Source organism: Taurulus bubalis (genome assembly GCF_910589615.1).
Source record: "Taurulus bubalis genome assembly, chromosome: 6".
Classification (NCBI taxonomy): Eukaryota; Metazoa; Chordata; class Actinopteri; order Perciformes; family Cottidae; genus Taurulus; species Taurulus bubalis.
Genome location: NC_136594.1, coordinates 12,960,359 through 12,982,694, shown reverse-complemented (window position 1 = coordinate 12,982,694; position 22,336 = coordinate 12,960,359). Strand labels below are relative to the sequence as shown.

General features: G+C 40.9%; 1 protein-coding gene across 2 annotated transcripts in view; it reads left to right on the top strand.

Annotated features, from left to right (window-relative positions):
- Positions 1-16,312, top strand: part of ndst3 (N-deacetylase/N-sulfotransferase (heparan glucosaminyl) 3) — a gene marked incomplete at its 5' end in the record, with an annotated part of 36,454 nt that extends 20,142 nt beyond the window's left edge. The window contains 10 exons of one of the 2 annotated variants that reach the window (XM_079219782.1): positions 154-282; positions 6,116-6,298; positions 7,520-7,616; positions 8,476-8,599; positions 9,167-9,341; positions 9,753-9,923; positions 10,338-10,447; positions 13,293-13,395; positions 14,475-14,585; positions 15,980-16,312. In XM_079219782.1, the coding sequence (XP_079075908.1) occupies positions 154-282; positions 6,116-6,298; positions 7,520-7,616; positions 8,476-8,599; positions 9,167-9,341; positions 9,753-9,923; positions 10,338-10,447; positions 13,293-13,395; positions 14,475-14,585; positions 15,980-15,988 (1,212 nt within the window). In that variant the 3' untranslated portion in view covers positions 15,989-16,312. The remainder of the gene's footprint in view (positions 1-153; positions 283-6,115; positions 6,299-7,519; positions 7,617-8,475; positions 8,600-9,166; positions 9,342-9,752; positions 9,924-10,337; positions 10,448-13,292; positions 13,396-14,474; positions 14,586-15,979) is intronic. The other variant, XM_079219781.1, reaches the window with a different exon arrangement.
- Positions 16,313-22,336: the final 6,024 nt, after the last annotated feature.

The window sequence follows — 22,336 nt, the reverse complement described above, 5'->3', positions numbered from 1 at the left end:
GCAAAAGACACACAAACAGACTTTTGTTGCTTTGTTGCTTTATTGTTTCATCATGTACATTACTTACTTCATTACCGACTAATCATACTTTTCATGGTTGACTGTTCTCACAAACTATTTTTCCCTTTGCACTCCTCTTATGTGTATGTGTAGGTGCTGCCTCGCCAGACGTGTGGCTTGTTTACTCACACCATCTACTACAAGGAATACCCTGGTGGCCCCAAAGAACTGGACAAAAGCATCCGTGGAGGAGAGCTGTTTCTCACTGTGCTTCTCAACCCAGTGAGTCACAAAACTAGACATACATTTAAACACACACAAAACTCTTGCACATGCAAACGAATATACAGAGTGAGAAGCAGCAAGGCCTGGTACTTTCTGTTTTGATTTTTGCACCTTAAAGAGGCCCAGCTGGGTTCTCCGCTCACTCTGTTATGGTAACTTCCCCTGCCTGGCTCATTCTTTTTCATTTTTACCTTTTACCACAGTGTGTGTGTGTGTGTGTGTGTGTGTGTGTGTGTGTGTGTGTGTGTGTGTGTGTGTGTGTGTGTGTGTGTGTGTGCGCGCGCGCGCGTGTGTGTGCGCGCGCGTGTATGCGTGTCTCTTTTCCTGTCAGGGGCTGCTTCTTACTGTGGAGCTGTGTTCATCTCCCCACTTTAAATTAGGTCACACCACAGGGGGAGTTGCTGTCACACACACACACACACACACACACACGCACACACACGCGCGCGCGCACATCCTACCCCTCTTACTTACCCCTGCTGTGTATGTCAGCTCAACTTGATTTTGCTTTGAATTAAGTAAAATAATTAGGTTTTGGTGGCATTTAAGATGTTCGCACACGTGCTTGCAAGCACATACATGCACACAGTTAAATGTAGAGATATCATTTCCCAGGAATTATCTCCTAACAACTTGCACATGCTCAAACATACACAGAGATAGACCAGCAGTAGGCTGTATTGAAGTGTCAGGTAGGGGATTGCTGAACTAGAGGAGCTGTCAGAACTCAGCGAACATCGCAGAGTCAAGTGCAGCTATGCACAACAACCCAATCTAGTTCTTCTTCTTCTTCTTCTTCTTCTTCTTCTTCTTCTTCTTCTTCTTCTTCTTCTTCTTCTTCTTCTTCTTCTTCTTCTTCTTCTTCTTCTTCTTCTTCTTCGTGTCTGCCATACTTACCTTATGAAGGACAGAGACATGTTGTACATTTTATTTGTATTGAAAGGTTATTAAGGAAGTCTGCTGTAATGTTGTTGCTAACAAAGGACCTAACATGCTTTTTGCTCACATACACACACACACACACACACACACACACACACACACACACACACACACACACAAACACACACACACACACAGGCTGTGACATTCTTTTTGAAAGCCAGATACACACAGGCTAATTACATTTTTTCCTCTGTTTCCACACTCTTTTGTACTTCTCTTTCACTTCCTTCTTTTTTAATCAGTGTAATAACAGATGAAACTCTCCTCTTGTTGTATCTCTTAATGAAGAAAACTATTCTGCCATGACGTACGTCCACACACACACATACATAAAGACTGATGATTTAGTTTTGCTTCTCCCAGCTATGTTTCCATTTGCGGACGCATAAGCTTTCATTAGTGTGTGCACTTTGTGTGTATAATCAATATAGTGTTCGGTAGCTCACTGCTTCAGTCCCCAGGGGTTTCCTATTGTTTGATGATCTGCACATTGGTAACATTGTCACTCAGTGAATTTAAATCTATATATTTGGCCTGTGGTGGCAGTTCACCACTGACAGCAGCCAACATATTGTGTGTACATGTGCATTAACTTCATGTGTGCACACGCGTATGTGCATGTGTCTGCGTGCGTTGGGATACTTTTGCATCATTCCGGGCTGCATCAGCAATCATTGAGCTCCCCGTCTCACATAAGCTCGACAATCGATTGGACGACCTAGACTCTGCAAACAGCCAATAGGGCACAAGTCATTCCCCGATAAATGGCCGGAGAGATGGTGAGAGAGGGCGGAGAGAGAAGAGAGGAGAGAGGGAGGACAAGAAGAGATGGAGGGGGGGAGTCGGGGAGAGAAGGGTGAGAAGGTGGCAGACAGACTGAGATTTAATTTTCAGGTCACGGCATCTTGTGTCACTTGAGAATCCAGACACATACAGGGAGGAAGTGATGCACACACACACACACACACACACACACACACACACACACACACACAAAGACACACACATGCATATCTTTGTGTGTCAGCATCCAAATATCTGCGTCTACGTGTGCGTGTGTATTTTTGTGCAAATGAGTGTATAGCTGACATAAGCAGAGCTGTAGACATATATCAGAGATGACATTTAACGCTTAGCTCTGACACTAAGCTTATTAGCCGTATCAGCACAATCTCCCTCTCGCCGTGCCTTCTGTTTTACCAGTATGCTCACCCTCACGTCTCTCACCTCTCCTCCAACTCTTTCTGTCTCTAATTTTCTCTATTCTAACAACCGGTTCATGTTGACTTCCACACATGTGAATCTTTGTGTCTCATTTCCACTCCTTCTTTCCCTTTCTCCGGAATCCTGATGATTGCTACTGAAGGCTTTGACAGCTCATCTACACACTCTAACACACACAAACACACTCTCTCACACATGCACACTACACACTAGACTACAATTCAAACAGGAGTAGAAATTACAAAGTGAGAGTAAAGCAGGGGAAGTCGGCAGAATGGAAAAGGGGCAGAAAAGATGTTGACTGGAGCAGGCAGAATAAATTGAATCGAAATCATTTGGTGTGTTGACGTTCAGATTTCAATTATCCACTGATGAGGAAGAGACATTGCAAGGCCAAGAAGGGGAGAGAGGACGAAGATAGTGAAGGGGAGAGAACGAAACTGAGAGGGAGGGGATGTAGGCTTCATTTTAGTAGCAATAACAATTCAATCAGGGAGAAATGTATATGGAACTAAGTGCTATGTAATGGGAAGCAGGCTACTACAGCTACACATTGAAGGAGAGAGAAAGCAGCAGAGAAGGCAGGCAGAGCAGAAAGAGAGTAAGAGTTGTAGGCATGCATGGATGGATGGATAGATAGATAGATAGATAGATAGATAGATAGATAGATAGATAGATAGATAGATAGATAGATAGATAGATAGATAGATAGATAGATAGATAGATAGATAAAACAAATTGACAGAGAGAAAACTGGAAATAAATCCAACCTCAACCAAAATACGTAATTTCCTCAAAAATGCAATCATGTTACACTGGATTGGAGCATGTCACAAACTCAATACATGGCTGGAGTTCTCTTAATCTTCCAAGACATGGGATGTGTGTGCCTGTGTGTGTGAGCGTGTTTGTGTGACTGTGTGTTCATGTGTGCACAAGGATTTTGAAGAACATCCCTCCATGTTGGACTGACATGCTTCATCAGAGCATCTAGGTCAGCATGAGATCGGAGAGAGTAAAGAAAAAAAAATACACAAACTGCCTTTTTGCAGAAAATGAGAGAGTGAGATCAAGACATTAAAAGGATGAGAGAAGAGGGAGGAAATGAAGCTGCATGGAGGCAATAAGGAGAAAAGACAAGGGGGAAAGCTTGAAAGAGGGGAGCTGCGGGGTTGGGTTTATTTCTCTCATTTTTACCCTTCTCTTCCAGTCCACTTCCAAGTATGATTTGAGCCCAATACTGGTGTTAAAATATTACCGCTGTATTCTTTATTAAAGGCACATAGGGGACTCAAAGCCATCCAATATTCAGGAAATGAGACGTGGCACCAGATGCAGAGAGAAGGTTTAAATGGTTCAGTTAATTGAATTCTTACCCACAGCGAGTTCTTCGACCAAAAGGGATTGGCCTTGCACTGTGTCGGGAAAATAACACACTCTCAAGTGGCTTTTTTTGTTTTTTAATTTAGACTCACCTTCCAAGGTTACCATATATGTCACTCCTTCCCCTCCCCAATCTCTATACTTTGTTTTCTCTTTTTCTGCAGTTCTCCAATTACAAACGCAAATCATCTTCTCTCTCCCCCATTGTTTAATTTGGCAGCGAGTGCTTAAGCTCCATAATGAATGTTTCCATGTTCAATAACACCCAGATTCTCTCTCTCATTCTCTCTCTCTCATTCTCTCTCTCTCAGTCTCTCTCTCTAACTCTCTCTTTTTCATGCACACACATCCATATCCGCACGCGCACATATATGCATACACACATACATGCATACACACATACATGCATACACACATGTACTCAGCCATATTTCAGAGGGTATTGAGTTGTTTGAAAGGAACATAAATCACTTTTTGATCACTTTGCCTGCTTTAAAAAAAGCACAAAAATGACACGAAAAGGGAAAGATGGGACACTTTGAAATGGTTAATAGTTGATTTAATAGTTGAATTACTCAGGCCAGATTTGTCTGCATTGACTGTGTATTCGTCTACAATCTTTTCATTTTATAATATTCACCCCTGCTCAAACCACTGCAGCATGCCATGGGAAATATTCTGTCTGAATCCTAAATGTGAATAGATGTTTCCGGTGAGACGCTGTCGAATTTAATATTACACGTTTCTAAGAGCAGCACACCAATTTCTCTCTGCGTGCTTAGAAGAGAGAGGTTCGACATTACGAGTCGTTGGAGAGGAGGAGTAAGCAAACATGTATTGCTGCCGTGTGTTTCTGTTGTTCCTACTTGAGTGCATGTTGGTGATGCCTTGACAGTGGTTCCACACTGTTGCCCTTACATCAACCAGATGGATATGAAGCAGGCAAGGCTGGGTGGTGCACTGCTGGTTTCCTTAAAGTGAGCACAAGGAAAAGAAGGCCGTGGCAGATGCACACACTTGAATACACAAACACATTATGCTGACACACACACACACACACACACACACACACACACATGAAAAATGACTCTGACATGCATACCCCTGCTCCTCTCTGTTCTTTCTGTGTTGTGTTCTATGTCACAAAGACACGTGCAACTAGTCACACACATCTGGTTCCTTTTTCTCCCTCCCACAGTGTCTCACACACACTCACACACATACACATCAGTATTCGGGGGCGATCAGTATTCTGAACAGCTTCCCAGGTCGGCCGGACGCTGATCCATCAAACCCCGACACTGTGTCGCTTTGTATCTGCGGCAACCTTCAGCATTAAAGAGGAGCACCGACAGTCCTCTGTCACCAGGAAATTCACTGTGTATGTTTGTGTGTCCTTCTATGTATGTGTGTTCTCACATTCATAGACATTCTCCCAAATATACTGACACACAATCATTCATGCACACACTGACAGACACACACATGCTCATACCCTCCAAATAATTCATATCTTAATGGCTGATGTTACCGTTTCATCTAGACACTTCACGTTCCCAAGCTCCCTCAATCACAAATCAAGTGTGTGTGTGTGTGTGTGTGTGTGTGTGTGTGTGTGTGTGTGTGGGCATTTGTCTGTAGTAGCTATCTTAGCGTGTCTCTTTGATCAGCCTATAAAAGCACTGAGGCGAGGACAGATAGCCTGGACCAACACACTATCGCTCCTTCACTCCCTCTGAGTGACTTCTTATCCATCACACACATTAACCGTCATGAACACACACCGACACACTCAGAAATACTTTCCCGTGTGTAGCTGCATCTCTCCCATCACCCAGTGGCTATGAGGAGTATTGTGCTGCCTCTTCAGCTTTATCTAACAGGAGTGGTGAATACATCAGCTTCAGTTTATCTGTTTTCCTCTTTATAGTTGAAACTGTATTTCGCTGAGAGTGAATGTATAATCGTACATACCAAAAGTGAGTGTGTCTCTTTGCCAAGTGATAGCAAATATTGATACCCAGTGGACGTCTGCTCTGTTAGTGACTTTAAAGCCATCACACACTGATAAATAATCTGTTTGCTTTCCACTGCAGTCACAACAACATTGATTTGATTTACTGCGCTGCCTCAGTTTTTTCCAAACACGGGAACTTGGGAAATTAGATTCGGACTTTATCTCAATTTTGCACTGTACAATAAGTATGTATTTCCTTCTCTCCACTCCTCTCCCTGCTCCTCTCTACCCCTCTACTCTGTCTCTGTCTCCCCACCCTAGATCAGTATATTCATGACCCACTTGTCTAACTATGGCAATGATCGACTGGGCCTCTACACATTCGTTCACCTGGCCTCCTTCCTTCGCTCGTGGACAAATCTGAAACTCCACACACTCCCACCCCTGCAGCTTGCACACAAGTACTTCCAGCTTTTTCCCGAACAAAGGAACCCGCTCTGGCAGGTGTGTTTGCATGGGTCTTTGCCCACATGTATGGACTTGTGTGTTTCTGCATTCCTGTGTACAAATATGTGGAATTATGTGGATTTAATGAGAGTTCATTTTCCAGTATACTAACTTTGTTAAAAAAACCTGAGAATTACTATTTTACTGGCATTTGCCCTTATTTATTAGTCCAAAAAAGTGATTTTATTTTGCATAAGGAAAATATACAAAACATTACAAGAAGGGGAATTTATATACGAATATGTTGTATATAATTAAATCAACAATGTTGGAAATTATGGTCCAAAAGGGTCTGACACAAACAATAAACCATAGAGGTACCAATATAGTAAAAATCTATATAATATACAATATAATAAGTACAACAAACAAAGGAAACAATCAGGAAACAAACAAGGAGCACAACACAGAAAGGTAAGAGACAATACAACACAGCATGGACTGAAATATAGAAGTATAGAAATTGTTTGACTTTCTTTTCATTTGACCATATTTCAGCAGTTTATAGTAGTTGACAAAATTATACATGAACACAGTTAAAGAGGGAGTACTGCCTTTCCACTCACAAGTATGAATATACTATTTGCCCATGATAATAACTAGGTTACCAGAATCAGAAATGTGTATTAATAGATAGATAAAAGGAAAAGGACTGTCCTCCCTCTACACCTCGTACAGAGCACGTCCCTCAAATGATTTTGTTTAAAAAACAGACAAATCTTTCTGTTAGCACATTTTGTATTCAAGAAGTAGACATCACCATTTTTTAGAGAAGTTAAGGAAGGTGCAATCACAGAAAATTGCATACTGCTTTGTATAAATCGAGGTAAAGGAATGGGAATACGTTGATAGATTTTGTCATACCCATTTCTTGAAAGAGTCGTTTAATATTTGATGGTAAAATCTTAAAAGTACCAGTAGACAATGCAGATATGAGCATATAATTAAAAAGTTGTTCAAGTATTTTTTTTTAAAACGTTTTTATGGTATTGTTTGAAAAGGTTTATGCTGCATTATTTTGTTGTCTTGGTGACTGCTAAATCCATGCTCGCTGAGAGTATTTGTATGCATGACACAAACAAAAATGTAGTCAAAAATGCAGTCATTCAAGTCAGTTAATCCTGCATCTACTGAAGGTATATGGGCATGTATGTTTTTGTTTGTTTCATGTGTACGTCATTACTCTCTCATTACCTCTAATCGTTCGTACCTTTGTAGAACCCATGCGATGACAAACGACATAAAGACATCTGGTCTAAAGAGAAAACCTGTGACAGGTTACCCAAGTTTATGGTCATAGGCCCACAGAAAACAGGTGAGCTACACACAAACACAAAGTCAGACATGCACATACACTAGAGAGACTCTTTTTATGTGCCCAGGTGTCTATAGATCCTCAACATCAGAGCCCATTCATTCAATCCCCCTAGCTACTTTGGTCCTGTCAGAGCGAGACAAAGGAGGAGGCTCTTGCCTCCTTTTTTCCACCCGGCTTTTACCCTCTCCTTTTCAGAATTTCACTCTCAAAGAAAAAAAAAGATGACATTCTAAAAAATCTGAATACGCTGGCTTTGTGTGATCCCAGGAATTGTAATTGCTAGTGTTTGATATGAAAGGTGAGGAGGTCCCGTAATGCTGCTAATTAACCAGGTGATAATTTACTAATGGGGTCACGATGGCAACATTAGCAGTCTAACAACAACCACAGTACAATAAATTCTCATTTTATCGCAGGGTATGCCTCACATTACAGGGATGTCAGAGCAAATGGGAAACAGGGTGAAGGGGGGTGTAACAGGATGCGTGGGAGTAAGTTTTAGGGGAACAGGGTGAAAAGGGAGCAGCTGAGGGTGAGACACAGGGTATGACCAAAGCCCCTGGTGCTGATTGGTGTCAAATGGTTTTTGAATCATTTGATAGGGAGGCCTGTGATCATTGCACACAGACACACAGACACACATAGTGTATTCTCAGCCAGATATAAATCTTGCTGAGGGTAAAATCATCCACGATCATGGACGACAGCTCTCACACACACACACACACACACACACACACACACACACACACACACACACACACACACACACACACACACACACACACACACACAGAGACTGCTCTCTGCTGAGCTGCATTAACGAGCCAGTTATGAATTATGCCCTTTCTTCCAGGAACGACAGCACTTTATCTCTTCCTACTCATGCATCCTTCCATCTCAAGTAACTTCCCCAGTCCAAAGACATATGAGGAGGTCCAGTTCTTCAACACCAATAACTACCACAAAGGAATTGACTGGTAAAAACACAAACACACACCTACATGCTATCACACTTATCATTCTCTCTCTGGGCCTTTTTATCAGTCAAATTCTGAGGTGAAAATAAATATTATAGACAACCATTTTCTATTTTGCAAGGTTGTTGTAGATGTCAATGTGTCTTGCAGACTTCAATGATACATTAAACAGTTCAAAACAGTTTTAAAAACATCTCCAAACGGATCTTTTAAGCCTGCAAACATAAGCCAACAAACATATGGATGCCTAAATTGACCCATAAATGGGTTATTTAGCTGACAGAGACACAGCTGGTGCAGTATCCGAAGTCATCCAGAAAAGACTTCACTCTGAAAATGTGTCATTAAACACTGTTAAAATTAAATTGTCAAATTTGTTTTAGGCTCCCTGTCTAAGCACAGATGAGGCCATAACTTTGAGACTGTATCTGACTTTGTAAAAATGTTGCACACTACACTCCGGGTAACTGAGTTTGCAGTAATACTTTGCTGCTTGTGTATACGGCGTGTAGCATTAGTGTGCGCATCTGCATTTGCATTTCCTCTCAATTTTCTGTGTGTCTTCAGGTACATGGAGTTTTTCCCCGTGCCCTCTAATGTTAGCACGGACTTCCTGTTTGAGAAGAGTGCAAACTACTTCCCTTCAGAGGAGTCCCCGCGTCGAGCTGCTGCCCTGCTGCCCAAGGCCAAGATCATCACCCTGCTCATCAACCCCTCTGACAGGGCCTACAGCTGGTACCAGGTACATGCACAAGCACACAGAATTAGATACCAGTGGCTGCACATGTATTATGTATTACCTCTATACAGCGGCCTATGACATGCTTCATCTCTGTATGGATTTTAATTGAATTCTGTATCCAAGATTGCATTTGGAGTCGAATTTCTCTCTGTGAGTATGGAGTTAATGAGCCAGATTTTTCTATACGTCTCAGTATGGGAAATGTCACAAGATCCTGAAATCTTGCGCTCAAGTCTTTGATTAATGAGACATGAATGTCAACAACGTGCCAGCTCAAATGTCATTGTCGACAATAAAAATAGTCTGTCGTGCAAAGTTGTGAATACATTACTTGACGTTTAAGACCATGAATGAGATCCATTGTACAATTAGAGTGATCATTTATGTGGCTGAATCTGCTAACCTTCCCAGCATCAAAGAGCTCACGAGGACCACGCTGCCTTGCGGTTCACCTTCTATGATGTCATCAGTGCAAGAGCGGGAGTGCCGGCCGACCTCCGCTCCCTGCAGAGCCGCTGTCTCATCCCCGGTCTCTACTCCTCACACCTAGAGAGGTGGCTTACTTACTACCCTGCTAACCAGGTACGCACAGGCACAGACACAAACCCAAATGCACTCTGCTGCACTGTAATACCAAACTCATGCACAGATAACACATTATGCAATGTAAAAGCCTTGTATTGGTTTTGTATGATGATATTTGTTGTTCACACATTTGGAAGAAAGGGAATGAAAGATTTCAGATTTGACATTTACTGATTTCGTTCTGTGATCAGAACACAGATGAATGATTGAATGATATGTCCCGATATTGTGTATAGATGGAAACTACACAATAAGAAAAAGAGTATACAACTTCTTTCAGAGTTCTATTTTCCAGCATTTGTAGCATCATTAAAGTGGATACAATTCTACTAAAAAAGCTTCTCCCATGCCCTTCATAAACACATTAGTTAATAGTACCCAGTGTTACAGTATGACTGTATCTGTGTGTAGGTGATGATCATAGATGGCCATCAGCTGAGAACTGACCCTGCGGCAGTGATGGATGAAGTCCAGAAGTTCCTGGGAGTCACTCCTCACTTCAACTACTCCCAGGCCCTTACGTAAGTCTCTCTTGCGTTCTCTCTTACGTCTCCATCCCTGGCGTCTCTCGGTAAGGAGCCTTTCACCTGGCACGGACTGCCATATATTCAAGCTGTAACAAGACTCTAAACCCAAATCTGTGTGAAGCCTGACATCTATTGGTGAACAGTGGGACGCTAAACTGGTCGTCTCCAATTTGCTAAACTGTCGTTCTCTAAACACTACAACAGTCAGTGACATCACCTGACATCGAAGATCAGCCAATAGCATATGGTCAATTCACGACTTGCTTTGAGCTGTTACATTTATCCCTTAACTCAAATTTAGGTTTGTATCTAGTGTGTGGTCCCTTAAGAGAGAGCAAAGGAGATATAGATACAACACGAACAAAAGATGATGAGACAAAAAGGAGGAAATAAACATCAAGGTATTTAAGTATAGAGGACATGGCAGAAGTTATTAGATATAATGGCAAATTAAGTTTAAGGTTGTGAAAAGGAGTGTCAAAAAAGTAACAGGTAATTTTATGCAACGTGTAATGACTCGGTAAGCCTGAGTCTTATTTATCCTAGTTGCCGGTAATCAATGATAGACACTTACATCTCCTGACATTCATATTCTAGGCATCACTTCCAAACATATTAGGAATATTAACATCTGATCACATTGTTAATACAATTTTGAAGACCATAAATATTGTTTTCATTTCATATACACAGGCAGCAATACAAAATTGATGCCTGTTCTTGCCAAATGACAGTCAAGTGGTGAAGTCTCAGCCCCCTGAGTCGCTGGCCGAGGATCAAATCCCAGCAGAGCGGTGACTGTCTCACTTACTCTGCCTGCCTGTATGTATTACAGCTGTCTGAATAAATAAAAGTACGCAAAGGTTAGTGCACTGCGCAGTGTCAATCCAAAAGAAGTAAAACAGCAAATACACCAGTAACCAAGGTAAATAAGTAAAGCAACTTCTACGGTATGAACTAAACATATTCTTTGCATTATTTTACAACAGATACAAAAAGGCAGGTGAAAAGGCAGAAACAACTGGTTTTATTGTGAAATTATATATGATGTCTGTAGCCTATAACGTGCACGTCGACCAAATTAGCTTTGGCCTCTTGATGCTCTCATCTCATTCTTCATTAGTTTTTCCACGTGACCTTTAAGTTTGGGAGGAGTGAGATCTGGTTTAGTTATCTTGAGCACCACTCATCAGAACACATCTGCTTGCAAGCCCTCAAAACTCTAACACATCTAGAAGCTCAGATTGGGACAGAGAACGCTTCTGTCTTGAATCGCAAGCCCACATGCATACAAATAATGTGTAAAGAGATGCTTTTTGACATAATAATAATGGAAGCTGTGTGTGTGTGCTTTTTTTGGGGTGCAGACAGAGTTACACAAAAGCCTAATCTTTCTTTTCAACTTCTCATTCTTTTGACATGGCAGCGGTCTGACAGATCCTCAACACTGGAGCCTATTTATTTAATCCCTCTCTCTTTTCTTCCTCCTGTTCTGTCAGAGGAAAACTGAAGGGGAACCACTTAACTCTTTTTTTCTCTTTTACTCACCCACTGATGCATGCGGATAAAGAACAATATTTGCATCTTTCAGTCACATCAACATTAGCCTTTACACTCTGACTGCCAAACAGCAGTTGACAGTAATGTATATCTTTTTACCTCTTATTTAGATGTACATTGTACTACTATATGACGAAAGCAAGGTATATTAATGTATACATGCATAGGCATTATAAAAGAAATGTAGTCAATAAAAATACAAATAAACAGTCCACATGCAGGCATACCCGTACATACCTCATATGCAAATATACACTTAATTATGCTTATACATCATATGTGCATACATAAATATATAGATATACATGTATATGTATTTATTTCTATACACAGGACAACAAGCATGTATATACTAGGTTTCTTTGCTTTGAAAGTCATCGACCATCTCCTCGCCTTTTGATAGGTTGTCACATAACCTGCTGCTGGGGCGCATCAGTCTTTGCACTCTGCTAATATGAGAGGCATTTTGGCTTCACACGGGAGGCTCATAGAGCCAATATGGGAACGTTATAGAGACATCAAATGTATTGAAATATTTCTCTCATTGCATTACATGATGAACTGAAGTGCCATCTTAGGCATTACACATCTTTTTTATCTTTTTGTTATTATCTCTCTTTGGGAGCCATGTTTTCTGATGTCACTGTCTTTACCTGGTCATGCACCTGTAAACTATGGCAGTCAGATAATGTTCCACTGTGTTTTTGTTGAGAGTGAGTCTAGATTATAAGACATCTCCATCCATCCAGCCACTGTCTTCCGCTTATCCGGGGATCTGGTCGCGGTGGCAGCAGGCCAAGCAGGCTGACCCAGACTTCCCTCTCCGCTGCAACATTGTCTAACTCATTCTGGGGGATCCCGAGGCGTGCCCAGGCCAGCTGGGAGATGTAATCCTGAGGCGTGTTCTGGGTCTTCCCCGTGTTCTCCTCCCAGTTGGGCAGGCCCGGAAAAACTCCAGTGGGAGGTGCCCAGGAGGCATCCTGATTAGATGCCTGAAGCACCTCCGCTCTCCCCCGAGACCTGTTTGCCTTGTTTGCCCTACCAAGGGCTGATGCCAGATGGGCAGGTGGCACGTGGCAGGTGGCACGTTGCATGGCCATCAGTGTTTCAATGGCTGAATGACATGTAGTGTTAAAGCGCTTTGAGTGGTCGAAAGACTAGAGAAGCACTGTACAATTCACCATTTACCATAACTTAGGTTAAATACTTATTTAAATGTTTAGTAAGATGTTTCTTCTTTCTTTCTTTTATCTGTTTCTCTCTGTTTCTTTTATCCCAGGTTTGACCCTCAGAAAGGCTTTTGGTGCCAGCTCCTTGAGGGAGGAAAGACAAAATGTTTGGGAAAGAGCAAAGGGAGAAAGTACCCTCCTATGGAGCCAGAGGTAAACAAATACATTGTAAATAAGATAGATTTCTGCTCGCTGAAAAAATACTGATATGTATTGAATGAAATGTTAGACAAAGAGAAAAAGAAAAAAGAAAAAGCAGCAGCCTGACCCACAGTGATACACAGTCCCCTCCACCGCTGTGGCAAAATTTCCCACAGGACTCAGTGGTGGGGTGGAAACTGTCAGCCAATCAGATCCAGCCAGGAAGTTACAACCTAATTATGAGGATTCAATAGTGACATAGCACCCGTGAATGGGGGGGAGGGTGTAGAAGGAGAAAATCCAATTCATAAATCTTTGTCCTGGCTACTGATTCCACAGAGGAGAGAGCAGACCTGCCTACAATGAATCACACATTTGCTCTCACATGAAGACAAACACACATAGATACAATTTGTCTTCCCTTCTGTGCTCACACATGGCTAATGGCTCAGTGTCACCTGTAATTAAACTGCATTTGAGTTTTCACCAAGGGGACAGAAGGAGAGGACAGATGAGGAGGAGGGTAATGGAGAGAACACCAGGGAGGAGAGACACAGAGGGGAAGATGAGGGATGCACACAGGCGGGGGAGAGATAATGGATCGCATACATCCTTCATGCAATTTTCTCCCTCTCTCTAACCTCTCTTTTCTTAACTCTGTTCATACCACGTGGCACTTAGTGGCCCTAAAGTCCTATTGAGGAGAAATAAACTAATCTACAGATGCTGGCACATCATTAATCTCTCTCAATTTTGTGTTTGCCCCATACTCTCGTGTTGTCTTTTTATTTCCTCCTCTAAATATGCCTCTCTACAACCCTTTTTACATTCACCTTTCCTGTCTCCTTTAATACTATTTTCTTCTCCTTGCTTATGTCTCTCCCCCATTTCCTGCCTATTTCCATATTTTACTATACGTTCTGTACTCTGCCTCTGCCACTTGAATACTGACTCACCAACTTTACTCTTTACCTGTATTTTTTATTTCCTCAATCAATCTCCCTCACTCCCTCACTCCCCTTGCTCATCCTCTTACCTATTTTGCTCTCACCATTCCTCTTCTTCCATCTTTCCCCCTCTTCTCTCTTCAGGCACATGCATATCTCTCCAGGTACTACAGGGAACACAACGTGGAGCTGTCAAAGCTGCTGCATCGCCTCGGACAGCCCCTCCCCTCCTGGCTAAGGGAGGAGCTGCAGAAGGTCAGCATGCATCTTTTGTGATCACATTTTTATAGATTTTCTAGATATGCATACAAAGAAAGATGTGCACACTACATGTAAATAAAGATACACATGCACATAACCATACAAATACAAATAAAAATAGATACCTAAGGGTATATAACACATACACATATACGCACATACATACACTTTATTATGTGTACAGTGTATGTATGTATTATATTATGATATAGTTATATACATTGTTGGATTTTGCTTAAAGCCTTAGACCAGGATAAAATAGTGTTTTTTTTAGCGTGTATTCTAGCTATTGAGAGATCCATGTTCACAACATCCAGATAACTAGCTAACCGCTGAGGTTTCGTAAGAGTATGAGGTGAATTTGTTAGCGACTGTCAGGACGGTTAATAAGATGCGTTTTTGATGCTGTGATCATTCCAGTGCAAACAATCATTTAGAAGCAGCACAACAGGGGTGCATGGAACTACATAGTTCAGGATCTTCAGGTCAGCATGCATCTTAAGTATCTTTTCATGATTATTTTAGGGCATTTCTGTTTTATTTGATGGGGATGGAGATACACAGGAAAGGCAGGGGATGTCATGCAACAAAGGGCCCTGGTAAACTACCAGGACAATTAGTGTGATAGTTTGATAAAGAATAGTTATTTATTAAGTGTCGCCAGAGTTTGATTCAAACTTGGTTCAACTCTGATTGGTGCATGGAATATATATTTGTCATCACCTCTTTCATCAGCTTCCGGCTCACTTCAAACCATTGAGAAAGGAAAGAAAAACTCAACACAGAGATTCCCCATGTGAAATAACATTAACTGTTCAGACAGAAGGTTTTATGTTCATGTAGAACCCCTTCACTCAAAATGAGAATCTTTTTTGAAGACCATACAGCTAAACCATACAAAGCCAGCAACAGAAGCAAAAGGTTTGGTAGAGTATCAGTGGATGATTCAAAATACAAAGAGAATACAAATATTGCTGGCGTTTTCGAAAAAATACATCCTCTTATTACCACCTAATCCTGTCTAGGCATTCAGAGCATGCACTTGAATGAGGCTTCCTGGTGTAAGTGCTGCTGCTGACATTCGCCTCATCTTATTCTCTGCAGAGTTCTCTTTCTTCTGCAGTGCTCAACATTGTTTGTCTTTTGTCTATAGATTTTGTTGTGCTACTGTTGGCCACTGTTTGTAATTCAGATGGAGCCACTTGACAAGTCTGTTTAGGTTTTCCAGCCCATTCACAGCAATTGCAGCATGTTTGCTTTCCTTTTTAGTGTTTGGCATTTGAATCAGTAGGTAAACAAAATTGAATTAAAATACTACTTTTCCCTTCTCTTTTCCCTCTTCTCTGTTTCCCTCTCCATCCCCTCCCTCTCTTGACATCTTTCTGAAGGTTAGATAACCTTTGCATCCATGAACCAGGGTTAAAGGTCAAGGGGTCAAAGACCGGGAGCACCTGACCTTCAGATGATCTATCTGTGGCCTTTTAGTGAACCCTGAGGTGACAAGGACAAGGTGCCTTGTTTCACCGAGGAGCTGTGACACAGCTGGAGGGAGCAGCGGGCTGAAGCTGAACTCTTGGAAGGATGAAAGGATGGATGCAGGAATCCGAGCTCCAGGTGACTCTGCCAGCTCTGCAGAAAGTGGGCCTAAAAGGAAGAGCTACATTATAAGGATGAAGAGAACCATGATAGACAAGAAGCATTTGGCAAGTCTCTGATGCTCAAACCCTTTTCTGAAATGTGGTGAACTCTCGTGAAGAGCTTCAGTGACTTTGAAAGTGATGACTTTTTTGTTTAACCTCTAATTTATGATGCCAGAACAGCGCTGGTCAGCTGTGCGTGGTTCCCATGGAGATGACTTTGCACTAAGTTCTGTTCCATGCATCTCCAAAAAAGAAATCTCAACCTATGTGGTTGTTTTTCTATCTTTTAGTAGTTGTTTTTTGTCACAATGAGAGTGAATAAGCAGGGAGGATAAGTGCATATAGACTCAGGGCGAGTGACAGGATTCCCACGATAGGTTCTCATTGTTTTATGATTTTTTTTTTTAAGTGAAGTGAAAAACTATAGTTTCTGGTAGATCTGGTAGCCGTGTTCACCTTTAGAGATGTCACTAGGCTTTCACTGAAAAGTATGGCCTGGAAAGATGCATTGCCCGCTCTTTATTTTTCCTGTGACAAGCCATGCAGAAGAACGCTGTGTCCATTGAGCGGAGCATGAGCGCTGATGATTTCAGCGCTAAGCACATGAGTTTGTGAAGATAACAGACCAAAATGAGCCAAATGAATATGACACTTAATTCCGAGACTCTTTAAGTAGCTACTGTAACCGCAGGCATTTTTTGTTTTGTCAGTGTTTCATTTAAGTCTCAACCTCCTTTTTCTTTCCTCTTTAAACCAGTGGCCTACGTTGTTGAGCTTCTATTTGAATGCAAAAAAAACCTAAATGTCAAACACAGAAACCGAATAAAAAAAAAAAAGGATATTACTGACGAATACGATTTATTTTTTGAATGAGGAAGCAACACGGATAAACCATATTGTGCTGGGACACACCTGCATACACACTTGTGAAGTTTAATCTTTGGCCAGAGTGGTTGACGATAGACTCAAGGTAAGTGTAAAATGACATGGAGAAGACAGTTTGCTAACCGACCACACAATAATGTTCAGTTAACCCTTGTGTGGTGTTCATATTTGCGTTATTCAGCCAGTGTTGGTGGGTCTGGTGGGCCCGCTGCATTTTGGGGGTTTTAATTCAACACAATCCCACAATTTTAGAGAACTTTAAGGGTCAGTGCATAGAACCCTGAGGTCAGTGCATAGAACCCTGAGGTCAGTGCATAGAACCCTGAGGTCAGAGCATAGAACCCTGAGGTCAGTGCATAGAACCCTGAGGTCAGAGCATAGAACCCTGAGGTCAGTGCATAGAACCCTGAGGTCAGAGCAGAGACACTATTATTAGACACCATATTTCTTCACTTGCTAGCTGCTGACGGGCTGGGCCTGTGACTCGTCTTAATTTTGGAACTAGCTGAAGCTCAATCTCCCCCTCTTCTTCAAAGTCACTGTTCTCTCATTCTGAAGCCTCTTCCTCTACATCATCATCAAACGCTTCTCTCTCTTTTCCAATATCAATTGCAAGGCCCTCTGAGCAGAGAATCTTTTGGCCATCTTGATCAGTTGTGATAAGGAACCACAAGGGCAAAGCTATATGTATTGTGTCCCGCACTCAATTTGCAGCTGAGATAGAGTATGAGCAAATAAAGATTGGTTCCCGCAAGACAGAGGCTAAATTGAGCAGGAATGTGAGAGCAGACAATATTGCAACCTTGTGTGGGAACAGTGGGGGCATAAAACAAAACTCACATACAACACAACAACCACAACCACAACCACAACCACACACACACACACACACACACACACACACACACACACACACACACACACACACACACACACACACACACACACACACACCACACTTTATAAGCAGGGTCAGACAGGAGGACATAGTGAAGGTAATCAGGACGTACAATTTCCACTCTTATTAGCCCCGGGTCCAGTGGACCCAAACAGCCTGTATGTTATATAAATGTGTACGGGGGTGTACAGTGTGAGGTCATTGAAAATGCTATTCCTGTTTTCATAATTGTTAGAAAAATTTACTCGACACCTTGAAGGTAAAATCATAGATCAGGACATTTATTCTTCGAAGAAGGAGCAGAGTCAGAATCACAACATGATATGTCAATTGCGTATCCTGGACTGCTCAATGAATGAGCAGAGAGTTACCTCTTAAATACATTAATGAAACAATCACAGAAGCTCTCATGACGTCTTCAGATTGGCTTGCATCGGCATGGTCATATGATAACAAGGAACACCACGTTCTTCACACAGAGACATGGAGGCATCCACAGTCTCAAGACTATCAGAAGGTCACTGTTAAAGCATACGTATGTTTTAACAGGAGAGTAGGTCAAATGAGAAGCCACAAGCCTTTACACAGTGTATGATTACAATATAACTGAAACAGTACTTGATTAAGAGTAAATAAGTTTTTCTTCTAACAATAATACAACACATAAATGCACAGAGCGCACATGTCAGACGGCAAAGTAAAGACAACGCTATTACAAAATAAAAAAGAAAACAAGATAGAAAGCCAATATGGAGAAACATTTACACCATTCTTCTTTGTTTGGCAAATTACAGCAGCTGGAAGTTCTATGCTACATCTTCTGAGAGCCACACTGTTATTGACAAAACATTTTTTTTTTAACTAAAAAGACTGGAACTCCGGAAGATATCCATTGGACTAGATTAAATCTCAGATGCCCTCGCCTCATATTAACTTCATATCAACTTCTACACCCCAAACAGGAGGAATGTTTACAGTAAGAAAGCAAAACCAGTTTCAATGAACACATAGGCACCTCACCGCTGTTCTAAGACAGACTTGAAAAAATGTGAACCTGCCCACTCCGGCACAGCATGGTAATCAGTGTTAGGAAGTGTGGGTAAGTGTTTTGATATCCTGCAGTGAGGGTTGCCAAGTGAGATTGTATTTGTCAATCCGCTGTTGAGCTCCTTCTTTTTCTTTGGACATAAAATGTAGAGCATTTGCAATAAACCTTGAACGGGATGGAGGGCCTTGAGATTTCCAAAGCAATAGGAAACAATGTTTAGCCATTAAGTAAAATGTAGGCGGCCACCATAAACATTGGTGTCTTATAAATCACACACTACTGCCCAAACACGTCTGTACTGTGTAAGATCACCTTTCAGGCATGTGACGAGCCTCCTCCTATACAGGTGTGCCTGTTGCTGTCTTGTTCCTGGTTGTCTGTCGCAGGTGCTGAATGGAGGATCGGCAGCTGCTTGAGCCACACCTTCATGGCTCGTTGTGTGCTTTGGCCATGAATATCTCGGCTTTGGGCTCTCTATAGGGGATCCTGTCCTCACCCCGACATGATGCAGCTTTTGTTTTATGTTCCTACCACACACGCATACATGCAGTTCACTACTCATTAGCTGATTCCTATAAACGGCATTATTTGCGTTTTTGTAAATAAATAGCTTTCCTAGGGGCCTGTTCCTCTGGTCTTCCATTTTTGCTTCATGTGACAGGCTGGCGTGAAATAGAACATATGGTCTTTATTTGAAAGGAAATCCAAGACACTCTTTTTAAGCAACTATCAAATGTTACACTCATAGACCCCTTTTGGCTGGTATGGATGAAAGTTGAAATATAGATAACGTAAATCAATATCTTTATTAACAGCAGCTCCATTCCTGCAGGAGTCCCCTGTGTTTGTAAGGTGCCAGAACTGACTGAGTGAAGGGGACTGAAATAATGTCAGGTATCCCAGTTGGCTCACTCACAGAGTTAGATACCTACTGCAGAGTCCCAGGGGCAGTTAATAGCAGGAAGGAGTCAGTGTTTTTACATATTAAGTCTATGACCGGGATACTTTTATAAATGGAACAAGATACATTTTCAGACATAATATACTTGTTATAATGTTCTGTTTTTGTTTTTTAAAGCATAAATTAAACAGATGCGTCCATACAGAAAGGAGTAAAAGTGGGCCAGTATAGAGAAAAGAGTTGTAGTTATTAACTACATCTTTAATTATAATAACATATTATTATGCTTATGATTTGCATTCTAGGTATGTACATCTGATTATAGTTTCAAAATGTTATAAAAGAAAGATAAAGGAAGTACATTACTCAAGTGTCTAAAAGTAATCCTAAATTCATAAACATATTTCTAGCCACCTTCAAAAGCAGTTGGCTGAGGAGCAGCTAGCAGAAAATGTAATGTGTATGATCTCTCATGCAGGTTTAATCATTACCCTCATATCTTTCCCAACTGTTTTTTCTATGTTTAAAGAGTTTCAGGGATGGAAACAGATATTAATAGAAATACTGAATCTGTGTATAATGAGACCTTCTGTTCTGCACCACCTCTGGTGACATCTAATAAAGGCTTATTAAAGGCTAAAGGTTCAGTGAGAATAGCAAAAAGAAAAATACATAAAAAACGAATGGTAGTTAGTCCCCTGTTTCATCTCATATGAATGTTTGTGCACAATATGTTAATACCGATTTGCTTATGTTGAATGATTTGAATAAATCGGAAGCTTGACAACGTAAAAACAAACACAAGAACAATGCAAAATCATGAGAAGCAAAAGGGTTTTAATATTCCGAATAAAAACACACTGCCATGACAGTTTTATAATTGACATTAATTTGATAAAATCTTAAATTCAATACACCTTTACATTTATTTAATTAACATGTATATGTATGTCTACATCCAGGATTATGTTTGAATCATTAATATTGATATCAGCCCAAAGAATAACAGGACATTTACAATTCAAAATGTTATGTTTAATAATATTTCCCATGTTTCATAATGTCAAAATACTCATGAAGCATCACAGTGTCTCTAAACAGGGCATTTACGAAAAATATATTTTCCTTACAGTATATAAACCATATAGAATTAGAGACAGTTTTGTAATACATGATAACGACCACAGCAGGGCGCTCTCAGACAACAAGGACAACTTTGCTCCAGCTGAGAGCGCGTCTTTGAGTTCAGGTAATACATTCTCAACAAAAGATACTCAAGATAAGTTCTGATGGAGTTGCTCATTCCCCTGCAGAATGTTGTCGTTTCCAGCTTTATAGTTAAATTAAATTTACCTCTGTGTTCATGTGTGTGAAACCATCCCGTGTGGGTGACTTATAACATTTTGATTAAAAACTGTTACATCCCTATGCTTCACCAAAGGTCTATGAGGATGAAAAAGGAAAGGTTTACTGATATACAATACACGCTGTAATGCATGATGACTTATGCAATGATATAAAGCATTGGAAATTTAGTGGATTGTTTTTCTGAGCACATGTCTAAACAATGCAGCTTAAGTATAGGACCAATAGTCACTATAATGAGAACATTTGTATGTTTGTTGCCAAGATTGTATGCAGCTTCTCACTGTAGCTGTTGGTCCCCGTTCTTAAATGTGTGTTCAGTTAACATGACTCGTTTGCTCCTGTGTGTGCATACACATTGTCTGACATAGTGGTGCTCACTTTGACAGTTTGCAGTCAGAAACAATCCTGAAAGAGCTCTGTGTTACTGCTCATGTCACCTTTCAGACGTGAAGGAATGACAACATTTCAGAAAGTACATACAGTAAATGTTTCTAAATAAACAGACGAGCCATAAATACTCAGAACTTTAAGAGTCTTAACTACACACACAACAAACCCACTTTTATTTATTTTTACAAAAATGTATAAAGAAATTGTACAGAACATTAAATCATAACACAGTCAGTAAACACCAAATCAGAAGGCAGAGTAGTTTTTCAAGTGTACCAGATTGTCTCCATTCAATTTTAACTGAACTACATGAATTAGCAGTGTCAATATGACAAATCAACACTGAGAAATGCTGCAATGTGCTTTGATTCAGAGGCACTTAAGTCCCTCCCTTCCTCTGCATATGTCAAGCAGCACTTAGACAAGTATAAATACTGACTTGATGTAAATTATGAATGCCTGAGTAATTACTAAGACCTGAAATATATTTTTTTACACAGCAAAACAATTAGCTCAATGGAGAAACATAACAAAAACAGTGATGAAATGAGGTTAAACACATATTTTGGTTTGGCAAATGTCAATATGACTAGAATGCTTAACACAAAAGTACTG